General features: G+C 42.8%; 1 protein-coding gene across 1 annotated transcript in view; it reads left to right on the forward strand.

Annotated features, from left to right (window-relative positions):
* The first annotated feature begins 416 nt into the window (after positions 1–416).
* RNF150 (ring finger protein 150) overlaps positions 417–17,563 on the forward strand; it is a 252,332-nt gene continuing 235,185 nt past the window's right edge. The window contains exon 1 of the mRNA XM_007091820.3: positions 417–900. Coding sequence (XP_007091882.2) covers positions 417–900 — 484 coding nt within the window. The remainder of the gene's footprint in view (positions 901–17,563) is intronic.

The following is a 17,563-nucleotide window of genomic DNA, read 5'->3' on the forward strand; positions in this document are numbered from 1 at the left end:
TTGAGAAGCCGCGCCCGCCCCCGCCGGGGCCGGAGCGCGCGGAGCCGCCTCCCCGCACGCTCTTGGGGCCCCTGCCACCCCTATGAGAGAAGCAGAAGCCGGGCCAAGGAGCTGGACACTCGGCAGCTGGACTCCTCCGCAAGCCCAAGCGCCTCCTCCACCCGCGCCCCTCCAGCACCCGTGAAGCGAAATGCTACCGCCAAGCTCCAGCTGAAAGGGGAAGGGGCCGGCGCCATCCCCGCGCTCGGAATCCGGCCCCCGCGGCGGCTGCGCGTCCCGGCCGCGGGCCCGCGGGCCCGGGAGTGAGCAGGAGGAGGAGGAGGAGAGGCCGCCGGCCCGGCTTTGGCCGGGGCCGGGGAGGAGGGACGGGGCGGGGGGAGGGACGGGGGGCGGGGAGGGGGCCCCGGCGGATAAAGATGGCAATGTCTCTCATCCAAGCGTGCCGCAGTCTGGCTCTCTCAACATGGCTGCTTTCCTTTTGTTTCGTGCATCTGCTCTGCCTGGACTTTACCGTGGCTGAGAAGGAGGAATGGTACACCGCCTTCGTGAACATCACCTACGCGGAGCCCGCGCCGGACCCCGGGCCCGGAGTGGCGGGCGGCGGCGGCACTGAGCTGCACACCGAGAAGACTGAGTGCGGGCGCTATGGGGAGCACTCGCCCAAGCAGGACGCGCGCGGGGAGGTGGTCATGGCTAGCTCGGCCCACGACCGCCTCGCCTGCGACCCCAACACCAAGTTCGCCGCCCCGGCCCACGGCAAGAACTGGATAGCCCTCATCCCCAAGGGCAACTGCACGTACAAGGATAAGATCCGGAACGCCTTCCTGCAGAACGCCTCCGCGGTGGTCATCTTTAACGTGGGCTCCAACACCAACGAGACCATCACCATGTCCCATGCAGGTAAGTGGCCCGGGCGGGTGCGCGGCGGACGCGGGCGGGGGGGAGGGGAGCCCCAGGGGATGGAGGCTCCGAGAAGGATCCAGCGCCCGCCTTCTAGCTCCTTTCTGGGAGGTCTGCGTGGAAGACGCATCTCTGTTCCTCGGACCTATTAAGTTTTGCTTTGCGTTACTTCGAGGGGGTTTACAAAGAATGGAGGACTAATCGGATCGCGGGGGAAGGAGGACCAAGACCGGAGAGTGTGTTCGGATTAGACAAGTGTCGGACGTGGGTTAGCTGAGGTGGGCTAACTTCCGAGAAGGATCTGGAAGGTGAAGTTTGGGGGCAGGGCTCACGTATTGTCCTCAGTTGTGGACCTGCCCCGCACCTGTTTGGAACCAGCAGATCTGATAACTCAGCTCTGCACCCGTGTGTGCATCAGGTATACTACTGATGCAGGCGTTTCTGTGTCAGGCGGTGGGTAGGGTTACTGGTGCTGGCAGCTCACCGCCGCTAACTTGCTCCTTCAAGTCAGGTTTCAGCTCTGGGAGATTAAGAGTTTCCCCCCTGCTGGGTTGACGTACATCATAAATAATAATAAAAGTCCTGTGCTCTGTGGCAGTCGGAGAAGCTGACAGGGAGACACGATGGTAAATAATCCTCAACCTGCCAAGAAGAGCATGGTGGCCATAAAGTTATGCCTACTTTTCCAGTATTTCATTATCCTTTGCCTGAGTGGGAGGTTAAATATGCTGAAGATTTTCTTTCCGGCAAGAATGAGGCGATTTCAGGGTAGAAAGAATAAGCTTTTCTTAATGATTGCAGGGTGCCAGGGCTAGAAATAGATTACTGCCCCCAAACTCGTATTTATTTACCCTTAGGCCTGACATGCCAGTGCTTCCGAGGTAGGAACCAAAAGAAAAAAAAAAAAAAGTCCTCTCCAGCCTTGTCAGCATAATCAGCTACTTTTAGCAGTCTGGCCTCCTTGAGTTGGGCCCTCCTTCCCCAGAGGGGTTCCTGGGCTGAGGCTGTGGCATCCCCAAGGAGGGGGAGGAAATAGAAATGACAGATGCATTTTCTGACAGTTGTGTAATCAAAAATGTCATTTTCTTTAAAAGCCAGGTTTTAATAAACAGTTATGCTACTGAAATGGAATACCAAGCTTTGGCTGTATTGTTGGGGGGGCAGCGGTGCATTCTTGGGGACAAGGTTTTATTCTGAGAGCTGTATTACCTGTTAATGAAGTATAGAATTGGTCTGTCCCTGGTAATCAACACCAGCTGTCTTCAACAAGGAACTTGTCAACCTTAACACAAACAGGTGGAGTGGGGAAAGTTCAGTGCTTTTAACACATAGGCAAGAAAATGCAGTCCCTTAATTAACGAAGAAGAGAGGCAGTTCACTTTTTAGAAAAGCTATGATAGAGCATTTGGGAGCAATTGATATGTTTTCTTGAGCTCAACAGTTTTGTGGTGGAACAGATTGTACCCCAACATTGAGTCCTAGGAGCACTACTTAAGCTTTATGATATTCAGGGATTTGGAGGACTATGGAAGATCACTTTAGGTCACATAAAGTATCTTTAAATAAACATTTAATATTTAAACCTTGATTTGAGGGGTTGTGAGGAGGGTTTTGTTGTTGTTGTTGTTCTGTAAATTCCAAAAAGATTGTTAGCTAATTTTCGGGGTTCTTTAAATGTTTCTCTATGCATATGCATGAAATGTTAAACTTGCCTCTTTCTGTTCAAAGAAGCCATCATTTGTTCCTGTCTAAAAAGGTTTTCCAGAACTGCCAACACATTGGATCAATTGATGACTTGCCTGTTCTTAAAGAAAGCTGATTTTCCATACAAATGATGCTTAGTGGGACATAAGCATAAACATAGTGGGAATAAAGGGTTTAGTAATAGTTTGAAAGTTAAAGGCTAGAAAATGTAAACAAAATTCTCTAGTTTCATTATGCTGTTTCCAAAAATGTGTTAACACTGTATTTGCTAATAGCTATGAAACTTCTATATTATCATTTGACATATTGCCACATTAGGAGACACTTCAGTCAGAGATAGCATTGATTTTTGCTAAAGTCTCATTATAAGGAGATACATGACTGTGCAGCTTGGCAAACCCTTCACTTTCCTCTTAAATATGTTTCCTGAGTTTCAAACGCTGAGATGCCATCACTGATCTGTCTGTCCCTGTCTTTCCCTCAGCTCCAGAACTTGAAGGCTTTACTTTTTTCTATTTAAGTTGGAGTCCTATTTCTAAATTCATCTTAGGAAATGTTATACATTTTAGATGTGGATCCGTCTTCCTAAGGATCCAGAGGATCCTTACATTTGTAAACTTTTAAATTCAGAGTCTCCAAAAAGCTAACATCAGACTTTGCATGATTTTTTTTTTTTTAATCTCACCTCTCCTCTAAATCCTTTATTTTTGGAACTGCTAACTTTAGGTGAGAAAGTCAGAATCTAGTTACACCACCTATCATGTAATATGTATGCATTTGGAGTGACATGATCCCGACATACCCACTGTCTTGAAATTCAGTTAAATAGTCAGTTACCCTTTCCATATAAACTTCTTTCTGATTTTTTTTTCTTTTCTTGCTGAAATAATTTTGGGTTTCTGCCACTTCTGCAATTATGGTTTCTCATTCACAAAGACACAGATTCTCCTTGAATACACTAGTACTTTTACTGTGTAACTGGTTTTTGCAAATCTTTTTGAAAAATATGACTGCTTTATTGAGAAAGAATTCATTTACAATTCGCACATTTAAAGTATGCAATTTAATGGCTTTTACTCTGCTGAGAGTTGTACAACCCTCACCACTAATTCCAAAAAGAAACCCTGTGTGCATTAGCAGTTACTCCTCTTTCCTCTCCAGACCCCCAGCCCTAGGCAATGACTAATCTACTTTCTGTATATTTGCTTATACTGGATATTTCCTTTACAGATGGGACCATGCTTACATCTGTAGCTGGCACATAGAAGTCAATAAATATTAACCCTTAGAAGCACTGTATACACTGATACGCTTATCCATAAACTGGATCAAAAGAACTCTAGGCTGCACTGAGGCCATAGCGGCCCTGGGGAAGAGCTCTTTATTGACCCTCCCATGCTTTGAAGACCAGAGCAGTTGTGCTGGTTCCTGTCTGGCTTCTGGGATTGGAGACAGAGTGTTCTACCTCCCTCTGTTGGTTGTTGAACATTTAAGGATTCTCCTGTTGCATTTGTGCTTTGTCTTGGCTTAAATTGTAATCTCATCCTAGCAGGGACCTGTATGGTCAACAGGGTAGATCTATGTGTATGGAGACAGTTTGTGACTGGGTTGTGACATTGTAGGAATGATTCATTTTTTTTTTTTCCTTTCTTAAGAGCGTGTATTTACTGTCTTTGTCCTTTGCTAGTGTGCAGACAGAGGGAAATGAGAAAACTAAACATCTATCTGAATGGAAGAACTTTTGAGGGACTTGGTCCCTAATAGTACTTAGAGATGGAGGAGTGGAAAAGGTGCTTAAGCTGGTTAGAGGGTAAGCTCAGCTTGGTGAGGAGGAGCCCAGGATGAGATCTATCCCATGTATTCTAGCACTTGTCCAATGTGGGAGGAGAAAACAGGAGGTTTACTGACACTTTCTTGTGTCAGTGTGTGCTAAGAGTTTTATTTTTTAATTTGTTTTTAATGTTTATTTTCGAGAGAGCACAAGCAGGGGAGGGGCAGAAAGAGAGGGAGACAGAGGATCCTAAGTTGACTCTGTGCTGACAGCGGCGAGCCTGATGTGGGTCTTGAACTCACAAACCACAAGATCATGACCCCAGCCGAAGTCCGCTGCTCAACTGACCGAGCCATTCAGGCACCCCTAAGAGTTTTAATTCATGGGTTCTTGCTACATTTGTGGCCGTTATTTTAATTGGTAAAGTCTACCTTTGCCTTAACCTCTTTAAAAGAACTAGCTGCTATAATTACTTTTTTATGGGACTCATAATTTTCTAGAATGTGTTTTACATTTTCCTTTAATTGGTATGTTTGCATTGACTCTTTTCTTTAGTATATTGTGGTTCTCTCTTTGAGAAGTGATAATATTATCGCTTCTCGGCCTTTTGGCTAAGATCAAGTGAGAAGTGATAATATTGGCCATGTAGTGCCTATTTTGTGTCAGGCATGTCATAGGAACCTTATGTGTATTAGCTCATTTAATTCTTACAACAACGCTTAGATGGGTACTATTATTACCCTGACGTACTGAGACCTAGAGGAACTGAGGACCTAGATACGAGAGGTAACTTGGCCATGAAGGTGGCAGGTGGTGGAACCAGGCTTGCAAACCTGAGTAGTCTGTCTCCCAAGTCTGTGCTTGCAACTACTGCTCTGTATTCTCTCTCAATTTGAAAGGACACTGTAAAAACTATGATTTAATGCATACAGGAAATGATCTAAAGTGAGTTCTTCAGAATACTCTAACAAGTCTATAGGCTGAATGCCCTGTTGACTCACACACTGGATTTTTGTGATGAGATAGACGGGACCTTCTGCTTAGGGCTCTCCTCCTCCAGATATCCCTCTGAGTAACTGGCTTTGGGTCAGTCACTTTTTCTATTCTGGACCTCCGTTTTCTCTCTCTGTAAAATGAGAGGTTTGGATTAGTTGATATCTAAGAGCTGTTTGAACTCCATACTTCCTTATATATTCAGAAATCAAGCTGTTTCTACTAAAATCCAGATTTCTGCCTTTTCTTCATCACAAAAACTGACCGCAGGGACCCGTGTCCCACATGGCAACAGGCAGCTGGAGCAGAGAGTGGCTGGCCATTGATATGGGCAGTGTGCTGGTTAGTTGGCCCGGCCCCATCTCTTATGGTCTGGCTCCTGGCCTGTGCCACTTATTTTGCCCCTGCCTCAAGCCCAAGGCCATTGTATTTGGGGCCCCAGCTTTATGGAGTCAAACCAGGGTCAGTGAGAAATTACAGAAAGCCGACTTTTTCTAGTAAAGGGAAGTGTTCACAAGGATAGAAGAACCGTTCATAAAGGGGAGAGGCTTCCTTGGGAGGTGAAGCTTTCTCTTGTGTTCAGATTGAAACTGAACGAGGGTGCTGTGGAGTTGCTGAGTGCGAGAGTCACGCACAGGCTTCCACTGGGTGATGCCTTAAGGGTCTTCTGGAGCCCAAGCACTCATGATTCTCTATCATTTGGAAATTTAAGAAACCCTTGAGCCTCAGTTTTCCACTTAGCTTCTCTGTATGCATCTTAAGAGAAAAATATCATTTACGCTTGGTCTTAATCTCCCGGGCCAAACCATCTCACCCTCCCCATTTAGTATTTATATACTTATTTATTCGGCACTAAACTACCTCTTCACTGGTCTCTCTAGTGGCAGCCAGACATCCAAGAGCCAGGAATTCCAGACTCTGTTATTAAAAGCCATAATTCAGTGTCAGAGTTAGATAACATTCTTGGCAGTGTAACCTAATATGGCCTGGGCATTTCAAGAGACCGTATGACTTGTTTACTAGTTTGGGTCATAGAAAGACCAATCTGGGGGATTTGGAAGGAATCTTACCTTCTACCCTTCCAGCCTTTCGTAAGAATTCCATCCTTCTCTCTCCTGATGTCTCTGTTCTTAAAAGTCCCCAGGCTTCTCAAAAAGGAAGGAATTTATGACCGCAAAATCTGGAAAGATTTAGAAAGAACCTGGGACTTTTTAACTTCGCTTCCTAGTTTTATAGAAAGGAGGAATTATGCTTCTGATGGGATGTTAATTTGTCTAGGACCCAGCCTCCACTTTTGAAAAGGACATTAGCCGTTGTCATTGCATTTCTGGACCTAAAACTTAGTATATGAGGAATTTAATATCTTGATAGCCCCTGAAAATCTTCAGTTTATCCCTAGAGGAGATGCTTTGCCTTGTATACACTCTAAAGAGGATCTTCACTTACTGCTGCGTGAGTTGAAGTGATGCTGGAATTCAGCGCAGTTGATCATGTAAATTGAGAGATGCTAAATTTGAGTTAAAATGAAATTCAAATCCTATTCAGATGATCTCCGCTTTTAAGGATTTGGTTGGGAACATAAAACCCAGAGGAAAAAAGGCCGCCTTGTGCTGTGTGATTGTTCTCCACTAAGCTACAATTATGGTGGTTCTGTTCAATGGAAACCTTGTCTATAAGTATAATGTAAGTTTTTATTTTAAACTCTGAAGGATCATTCACTTGACAGTTCAACTGAAGTGTGGCTTATGGATTGGAGTCAAAGTATTTTATGATTATGTTTCTAGTCCTTATTTTTCTGTGACAGGAAGGTTGAATTTCTTTTACTTCAAAAGTTTTGGTGATAAATTGATTTCTGTAAGTTTCTTAAAAATTTTTTGTCTATTCCATAATATATAAGTGGTATTTAGAAAAACTTTTTCAGTAGAAATAAGCATCATTTGTCATAAAGTTAAGGCTTATGCATTAGACTGTTAGCTTTTTTTGATATTAAATATGTGAATATTTCATAATATAGGTTAAAGATTTTTAGAAATAATTTTGTATTAAATATATGGCTCATGCATGTCCTTTCCCTTGGCAAAGATATATAATGAGTACATGGAATACATATTTTAGGTAAGATCCAGGAAATGTTTTATAACCAATTCGACCTGGTATTTCTCCATCATAAATGGCTTTTTACATAGTCCACTTAAGCATTACTGAAAAGGCAAAGATTTGAGATTTTCCCAAGAGCTGACATGCACAAATGCCTTTTTTTTTTTCTCCTTTAATTTTTTCCTTTGGTCCCCCCTTTCCACAGAAGATATTCATGTGGCCATTCTGTAGCTATGAACTAACTAAACCTACATCTGGAATGTAACTACAGATGACCCAAAGAATAGTGGAATAGGATAGATGTTTTCTCCTTTATTTACCAGGAAGCTGCTGGAAATGTTTTTCCTCCCAGATACCCACCAGACTGGCTGCCTCTCTCAGATCCCTTCTCTAATGTGACCTCACCACGAAGGCACTCCCTAGCTACTCTATTTAAAGTAGCAGCACCCCTCCCCCACTCACCATCCTCCACACTCCCTACCTCTCTCTCTGCTTCATTTTACTTCTCATTAACATGTTTGTTGTCTGTCTCCTCCCCCGGAATATAAGACCCACAGGAAGCAGGGCTTTTAGACATCTTTTGTTCATCACAGAGTTCCCAAAGCCTAGAAGAGTCCCTGGTGCGTGGAAAATGCTTAGTAAATATTGTTAAGATCTGTTAAATAACCCGGAGACTGGAAAGATGGACTGTGTCAATGCATTGGTCTCTCATGTCATGAAGAAATATTCTGTGACACTAACATTTTTCTTAGCTTTTGACTTACATAAGGGAAGTCAGGGAGATTCTAATTTGATTCTCCCACTGAAATGTTTATCCTGCATGTAGAATGTGGCAGGAAGTAGGTGCCTGGTTCATGTCCTTGGTGTAAAGGGAAAAAAGACATAAGCAGAAGGGTCTCAAAAATAAGTTGCAAATACAATTCTGTACATGTGTTTCTTGTCCTGCTGTTTTAGAAAACACATATCTTTTTCTCTTCTTTTAAATGAGAGACATATGCCTTATAGAAAAACTTGAAAATATGGAACATTTAAAAAGAGGGAAGATAACAAAAACCACCCTTAACCCAACCACTTTTTTTTTTCCACTATGTGGATACATATTTACTTTTACTGAACTGGGGATATATTACGTATTTTGTGGCTTTTTAAAATTTAAGGGTACATTTTGAAATTTCTTTGTTTCCACAATATTTCTATGATGATCCCACTTTCCCCCTATATAAACAATGCTACCGTAAACATCCTTGTGTACCTAAAAATGGGTGCATGTCCATGGTTACTTTCTTAGGTCAAGTTCCTGAATATGGGACTAATTAGTCAAAGGCTTCTCCTGTGTGGCTGTAAAGCAAGGTCTTTGGCAACCCATTTTGTGGTCTTTAGAGGTGTGCTCACTCACTAGTAGGCTCTGTTGAAGGAGAAAGAACCTCTGTCAATCATTGGAGCTACTAGTCTTGTAGCATAGCTTTTCTCCAAGCTAGACTAGTTTGGCAGCTGGGGCAAGACACCAAAGGTAGAGAATCAGAAGAAATGAAGCTTGGGTAATAGAGTCATCAGGATGGCAATTAGCGGAACCCCTCTGTTCCCTTACATTTATCTATGTCTTGCGGATGTGAAATGCAAATTGGAAAGTGTGTTTGGAGACGCAGGTTTCATTTGTGGTTCTACCTCACATTGGCTTTACCAATGGCAAGTCGCCTCCCCTCCCCGGCTCTCGTTTTCTTTCAATTGAAAGTGAGGAGCAGGAGGCTCCTGGAGGGGGACTTGGTTTAGATCAGTGATTCTCCACTCTGGCTGCACATTAGAATCACCTGGGGAGTTTAAAAACTCTAGATGCTCAGGTCCTACCTGCAGAAATTCTGATGTAATTGGTCAGGTGGGCAGAGGACTCTCCGGATGAGGCTAATGTGCAGCCAGGGTTGACAGCCACCTCACTGGGTGGATCTAAAGTCCTCCTTGAGTTCTTATATTTCATAGTTGTTTTTTTTTTTTTAAGTCTGTTTATTTTGAAAAAGAAAGCACGAGTGAAGGAGGGGCAGAGAGAGAATCCCAAGTAGGCTTCACGCTGTTGGCCCCAGAGCTTGAGGCAAGGCTTGATCTTACGACTGTGAGATCATGACCTGAGCCGAGATCAAGAGTTGGACGTTTAACTGCGCCACCCAGGCGGCCCCACCTAGTTCTTAATAATTTAAAGATATAGTGACTTTTTTTCCTTTGACAATATCTGAATTCCACATGAGAATTTTTAAAATTTCAGGATTATAGTGATTAAAACTATGAGGGTGTGTACAGTAAGTATTATTTCAAGACATGAGTTAGTGATTCACAAATAATTACCAGCTTTTGGAGACCAGCAAGAACACAAACAGATGGCAAATACAGCAAGTACAAGAAAGCACACAAACTTCTGTAATAGTCAAAAAGAGTACAAAAATGAGTCAGAAATGATTAGACAATTAAGTTGGGTGAAATTTCATTGATGTGCTAAATGTTCATTATCTTTTTTTTTTAATGTTTATTTTGAGGGGGAGAGAGGGAGTGGGAGGGAGGGGGAGAGAGAGAGACAGAGAAGCATGCAAGTGGGGGAGGGGCAGAGAAAGAGGGAGACACAGAATGTGAAACAGGCTCCAGGCTCTGAGCTGTCAGCACAGAGCCCAACATGAGACTTGACCTCGTGAACCGTGAGATCATGACCTGAGCCGAAGTCAGATGCTTAACCGACTGAGCCACCCAAGTGTCCCTTAATGTTCATTATCTTGATTATAGGCTTCTGGGATTAGAGGTAGAGATACCATGGTATTTTTTACCGAGTAGGAAGTACCCCATTTGGCACGTCATCATTGTTATTACCCAGTTTGGGAGGCAGCACAGGGTGGTGGTGGGAAAGACCATTCTGGTACACGGCCGGCCTGGGTCTGAACCCTGACAGTCACTTGCCTAGGGAGACATAAAGAATCATAGGTATGGAGATAGAAATGTGAAGTCCTCTGATTGGTGAGAGTGATAGAGGTTTGTGGGATTTGAGCACAGTGGAAAAGATGCTGTCAAGACCTAAGAGTCTCGCAGGGCAGACAGGGCTTGGACTCTCAGGAAGCAAGTGATTAACCTAAAGCCTTTGAGTCTTCACCTGTGAATGAGCCTCGTGTGTTTATCCATCAGAACTGTTGTGAACTTACACAACAGAGTAGCCACCGTGAGCATGTAGTGTTAGCTCAGATTATTGTCAAAAGAAATACGTTGCGACTCGGACTCCAGCCTTCCCACCTCGTATTCTCACCAGCTGAATCCCAACTATCCTGCTCTCGGCCTGGACTGCCGTCGCTCCTGCTTCCGTTCCTGCTCCCTGCAATCTGTTCCCCATCCAGCAGACAGAATGAATTTTTAAAAATCAAAGGACATCACTCCCTTGCTCAGATCTCCCAGGGGCTGCGTATCATACTTGGAACCAGGTCAGAGGTCTTGCTGTCACCCTCAGGGTCTGGTGTGGCCCCTGCCTGCTGTCCAAGCCTCTGTTCCAGCCACATTTCCCCTCACTCTTTCCTCGCCCCTCTTTCTGGTCCTCAGACATGCCCAACTTCCTGCCACCTTGGGGCCTTTCAAATGCTCTTTCCTTCAGCTTTTTTTTTTAAATTTTTTTTTTAACGTTTATTTATTTTTGAGACAGAGACAAAGCATGAACGGGGAAGGGTCAGAGAGAGGGAGACACAGAATCTGAAACAGGCTCCAGGCTCTGAGCTGTCAGCACAGAGCCCGATGTGGGGCTCGAACTCACGGACCGTGAGATCATGACCTGAGCCGAAGTCAGCTGCTTAACCGACTGAGCCACCCAGGCACCCTGACCCTTCAGCTTTTTTGATATAATTATTATCTATTTATATAGCAAATCTCTTTATGAAACATCTCTGTGTGCTTCTGAAATATGTGAGAATGACCTCTAAACAGGAATATCTGGTAGATTTGTATCTGGTTCCCCCTTATTTAACCAAATTCTTTTTTAATTTTGTTTTAATGTTTATTTTTGAGAGAGAGAGAGCATGAGTGGGGGAGGCTCAGAGAAAGAGAGAGAGACACAGAATCTGAAGCAGGCTCCAGGCTCTGAGTGGTCAGCGCAGAGCCCAACGTGGGGCTTGAACCCACAGACCATGAGATCACGACCTGAGCTGAAGTCAGACGACTAACCAACTGAACCATCCGGGCACCCCAACAAAATTATTTTTTAAATGCAGGTTGCTCGTCTGTCACCTGTACCCTGAGGGGAATAGCTTTCAGCAAAGTCCAATGTGGTAGCGCTAGACTCATGGGATTTAATCACTCAAATGGGCAGGGAGAGTTACCAGTCACCACGCTCAATTTTTTGTGGATTTCCTCCAGATTTTTACATGGCTCATTCCTTCATATCAACGGACCCTGCTCAGTCGTTCCCTTTATCAAGAGTTTTCCTTGGCCACATAAAGTTTTGTGGTGGGGGTGGGGGGGGGTTGTTTTATTTACTGTTACTCATTCTCTCCTCCTTTATTCTCCCTTATTTTTCTTCATAGCATTTATCATCATTTGAAATTGTTCTATTCATTCATTAATTGATTACTGTTTATCTCCCCTGTGAGGACATAAGCTCCACAAAGGCAAGGGTCTGGTCTTAACTGCTGTATTCCTGGAGCCTGGAACATTAAAGACATCCAGTAAATGTCTTTTGAAAATGAGCAGATAAATGAAAGGTAGAGTATGTACCCATCCATATTTTTAAAAACATTTTTAACATTTATTCATTTTTGAGAGCCAGAGCATGAGTGTGGGAGGGGCAGAGAGAGAGGGAGACACAGAATCTGAAGCAGGTCCAGGTTCTGAGCTGTCAGCACAGAGCCCAATGCAGGGCTCAAACTCACAAACCGTGAGATCATGACCTGAGCTGAAGTCAGACGCTTAACCAGCTGAGCCACCTAGGCATCCGTACCCATCCATAGTTTTCAGGTGCATTGATCACTTAATGGATGAAGTAATGACTAGATTACATACACCTTATTTGCCTTACATTGAATGTAAGATTTAAGTTGAGACATTAAAAACCTCATTTCTTATCCTATGCACAGAACTATTCCTGCTGGGCCTGTGCTAAGGGGATTCATCTACTGCCTAACTTGAACTTAACCCTTGATGAGGTGCCTCCTAGGGGGCTCAGGGAACCATCCTTTCCCTATTCATTTGCTCCCCTATTTCCATTGCTCAGCAAATGGAAAGGGCCTTTTTCATTTGGCCTCCAGTCAGGAATGTTGGAGGGTCTGGAGCAGGAAGCCAGTCACTATTTTCTGAAATCTTCTATAATCCTACCAGTGTATCTAAGGGCACCTGGTTGCCTGGTCCCCAACACCTACAAACAAGTGTTTCTCTGTTTTGAGGAGCTTTGCTTTGGAGGTCTGCAAGGGCTCTTTTTACAGATCATGGAATAGAAATGTCCTTTGAAGTCAGCTATTACGAAATACAAGAAATCTGGAAGAAGTACCTGGACATAGTGTTGCCTGGGTGTTTTTACGAGGAGTTGGGCATCTGGTAGATAGGGTACTTCAAGGGAACCTGAGTGTTACCACAAGGACATCCTATAGGTCGATGGTAAATGCTACCTGTATAGTTTTTTAATCTGTCTCTCTGCATACACTCTACTTCATTACAGAAGAATCTAAAGTTAAGGGGGCAGGAAGAAGGATGTCAGGATTTCTGCAAATGAAGGAAATGACAAATGACCAGTGAGATAGGCCAGATTGTGACCTCTTGGGCAATGAGAGCACTATGAGAAAAATCTCAAGTTTTCTCTGAAATTGAGTAAGAGGACTTTGTTAAAGCAATTGTTGTAGCATTTGAGGTTTGCTCTAGAATGAATTTTATTTCCTATGTATTTGTGTGCCTTTACTTTTTAGTTCTTAAGAACTATATGCATAAAGTTTGAAGCAATTAGGTAATATTATCCCTATCAGTTTAATAGTTCATTTTCTGTGGAAAACACATACTGTATCATTACTTTGTTCTTTATTCTTTTCATAACTGCATTTGTTACATGAAACTGATCCCATTTTACTGAGATTAATTCCTTACCTGACTGTCTCTCCTGCTAGACTGAGATTCCTGAGTGAGAGTGCTTTGTGCCTCCAGCCCCTTGCACTGGTAAACACAGGTTTCTTGAATGATTCCCCATCAGTGGTAATATTAGCTAATCTGCTCAATCATGACCCATCTTGATGCCATTCACCTGGTGAGAGGTACCTGGCCTTTATACCAAGCATTTAAAGGAAATAATCAGCATCTTATAAGGCTCACCTTGGCAAACACTAAACCTGCACAGGAGAGGTAAGTGTCCTTCTCATAGGGCCATGCTCAGAAAAAACACGAAGTGATGCTTTATTACATGCAAACCGAGTTCTGTAGATTAAAAGTTTTTAGTCTCTTTCATCCTGTCGACCTTTCCAACCGTCTTGAAAAACCATTCACCTAATTAAAACTCGATTCTTCTAAGTTAGAAAGTCTTATTCTCTTTGACTCTTGTAATTTGGCTTACTGCTGTCTGAAACTAATCAACTTTCTCCCATTTCTGCCGAGATACTAAATTAAGTATATCTTAGCTTATTACTCATGAAGACTTTTGAGTTTTATTAATTTAGTCATATTGTGGAAAAGACATTACCTTATGGGTAAGAGGGGGGGAAAAGCCATTTTCTTTAGTGAAGCTAATTAGAACCTTAGAAGCATTTTGAACCATAGCATAGCCATGAGCCTGCTTGTTATTTTTATATTTAGTCTTTGAAAAGATGGCACATAATTACTAAAGTACATTTTGTGCATTTCAGAATAAGTGATATTTTGGCATTAAAATGAAATTTGAGTAGGTTAAGATATTGGAACACAGTGCATGCTGTCACTGTTATGCTAAAACAATTGCAGTTCATTGACTCATGCAAATCTATTCTGTTGTGTTTCCTGTTCGCATCTCATCACATTTACCACCAGAACAACTTGAATGAGAAAACAACAGCTCAAACTCTGGCCCTTGACTGATTGATAGATTTGATTCCTTTGACATTTTTCAAAGGAACAATAGTCCTGAAATAGGCCATTACCTTGTTTGGCCTAATTGTCACCACCATATTTCTAGAAAAGATATGCTGTCACAAGGGAGACTGATTGGTAGGGGGAGTGGTCGCTGTCAGCATTCATTCCACTGTCCTGTGCTTCTGGGTGGGTCTCAGCCCCAGATTCGGTCCATCCTTTTCAGGGAGTGGGAATTTCGGGTGAACGGACATGTTTCCTTTTTGTAGCTGACAGGCAGTTTGAGTAAGCTTCTATCTCCACACCAGGTAGCAAGTCTTCCACAGTGTATGGTGTTTGCTGTTCTTTAACTGTACTCCAGGCTGAGAAAAACCTAAGACAGAAGGAACCAGGATCATTCGCTTCATCTTCACCAAAAGGCAGGAAAGCAATGGGAACCAGGATCATCTAAAACGTTTGTTCAATTGCCAGGGTGATGGGGCAGCAGGATTCAGAGGCAAGTAGGTGTGACACAATCCTTTCCACTTGCCAGTGCTTTGTTGTCCAGCAACTCTGTGATGGACAAAGTCGGACTGGGCCTTGGTATTCATGAGCTTAGGGCCATTCAGCAGGCCTGACACCAGTTCCCCAGGGGGTCAGGGCCTGCGGAGCACTGACCTGTCAAGTGCTGCAAGCGAGGTGGCTAGACAATAGCCGAGGAGCCCATCGGCAGCCACATGGCCATTGTAAATAGCCACTGTGCTCTTTCTCACGTGCCCCAACTTCTCTTCCCCTGGAAGACCACTGAGAAAAATTCTCTCCTTTCTTGAATAAGACCAGACATCCTTTCTGCAAATCACCTCTTCCGGTTCCAGGCTTCTCTATGAAATGTCACCTTGTTCATTAGAGGAACTCTGCAAATCGTTGTGAGATTGAATAAATATTAGAGCTTGTTCTGAACACATGACACTCTAACACTGGCAGTAGATGTCTTTCAGACTTTACTTCTTTCACAGACCCTATGTTTTTGGAAACTTGCCCAGAGTCACAGATGGACAAAAGCAAAGCTGGTATTTAATCCAGATCTATATAAATTTCAACTGTATTGTGAGGTGTATAGGATTTCTTTGACTTTCTACTAATTTTTGTGTCAGTGTACTTTTTTATCAGGGGAAAAATTTCTTCACAGATGATAAACTGTAGAGAAACACTGTTTCCCATAAAAATTGGGAAACTTAATCTGCCATTGTTAAATTCATTGCATATCTGCAGCGTGTGGTTCTTTGGTTGCACAAGAAATATTTCTTATTGAAGTTATAAGGTATAAATTACTAGGGATTTAATTGTTCCACAAGTCAAGTCCTGTCCCCTGTGGATGTGGTAATGTCTTTGGTATATTATAGTCCTTGTCTGTAAATTTGGTAAAGAATAGTTCTAGTTCTAGGGATTTATTCGATTAAACACGATGCTGTTCTTAGAGAATTGCGTCAAGCCCCTGTCTGCTAATGCTATTAAAGTAAAAGGGTCTCTGCAAATTTCTGCCACAGAATGTTATTTTTAGTTTCATAAACAAATCATTCTCTTCACATTTATCCAACTGTGATTTTCCTAAGTTTGTAATTACTCTTAACATTTGCAAACCAATACCAAATCCCATTTGCCAGAAAAATATTTCAAGGTCAAAATAAAAGAATGGTGCTTCCTGTCATTATGAGATTTTTAAAAGTGTGTGTGTATATGTGTGTGTGAATATAGTCTATAGTGTAACATTTTAATTGGTTCTGGATGATGTCTAATTCATGTAGTCCCAGAACAGTTTTGCTTTCTCATTAAATTGCTACACCCTTGATTTTAAATAAGATTTTCTTTAATTAGGTTTGTGGTTCTTCATGCTCAGTAACTCACTTGTCTATTTTTAGTGTTCTTTTTTCGCTTATTTTAACTAATTCCTAGTATATTCTACTTGTAAGGTTCTTATTGGTAAGAGTACTCCTAAAATCTGCTTTTCTTCACAGACACACATAGTTTTACCTTGTACACAAATCTCCCCAGGTGCAAGCAGGCCGAAAAGGCTCTTCTAATGTGAGCTTCTATCTGCCTGTTGGTCAGTGGGTTTGTAGTTTTTTTCGTCTGTATTATCAAAATTACCCAGGTCTTCTATTATTTTTTAACTAACCACAAAATAGAAATAGGCCTTCACCAAGAGATTTTAGATATCAACATTGATCATTTTATTTTATTGATAAAATGATTAACTCATACTTTTTATCAATGAAAACCACGAGACCCTAAGAGTTTGCCTTACTGGAGACCACACAGCAGAGAATAAGTGTAGTTGGGAGGGAAACTGCCTTGGATGGTGTCTGTGAAATACCACTTAGGGACCACTTCTTCTGGATCAGAATCTTCTACCTTGGTGCTATTGGTATCTTTGGCCCTATAACCTCTGTACATAATAGGTTTTGTGAGCTGGTTCATTTCTGATTGGTTTTTTTTTTTTTTTTTGATATTTATTTATTTATTTTTGCGAGAGCACAAGCAGAGGAGGGGCAGAGAGAGGGGAACAGAGGATCTGAAGTTCTCTGTGTGCTGACAGGCTGACGACAGAGAGCATAATACAGGGCTTGAACTCACAAACCATGAGATCGTGACCTGAGCTGAAGTCGGACACTCAATTGAATGAGCCACCCAGGTGCCCCTCTGGTCTGTTCTTACTCCTAGGGCATGGCCCTTCAGGTTACTTACCAGATAATCTCTTTCTCAGTGGATCCAGAAGAGTAGATTTTGCTCTCTGCTACCCTGAGATTGCCAAAATAGCTGATTGGCTTTTTAGCCTCTGAACAGTTGCTTTCTGATTGGTTTCAAAGCATGTTCCTCTGATAATGAGCAGCTCAGGAGTCATCAGAGACCTCAGGAGGAAATTGCATGCAGAATGTTTTAGGTATGGTTCCTTTTTATCCCTGGTCCTTGATCTCTCAAGTCCTGGCAACTTAGTTATCCTTGAACTTTGATTTTTTTTTTTTCCTCCCCCTCCCTCAACTTGTAAGATTGCAGCAAGTCCTAGGCTGCTGTTTTCTGCTTGGTCACTAG

Source organism: Panthera tigris, chromosome B1, assembly GCF_018350195.1.
Source record: "Panthera tigris isolate Pti1 chromosome B1, P.tigris_Pti1_mat1.1, whole genome shotgun sequence".
NCBI lineage: Eukaryota > Metazoa > Chordata > Mammalia > Carnivora > Felidae > Panthera > Panthera tigris.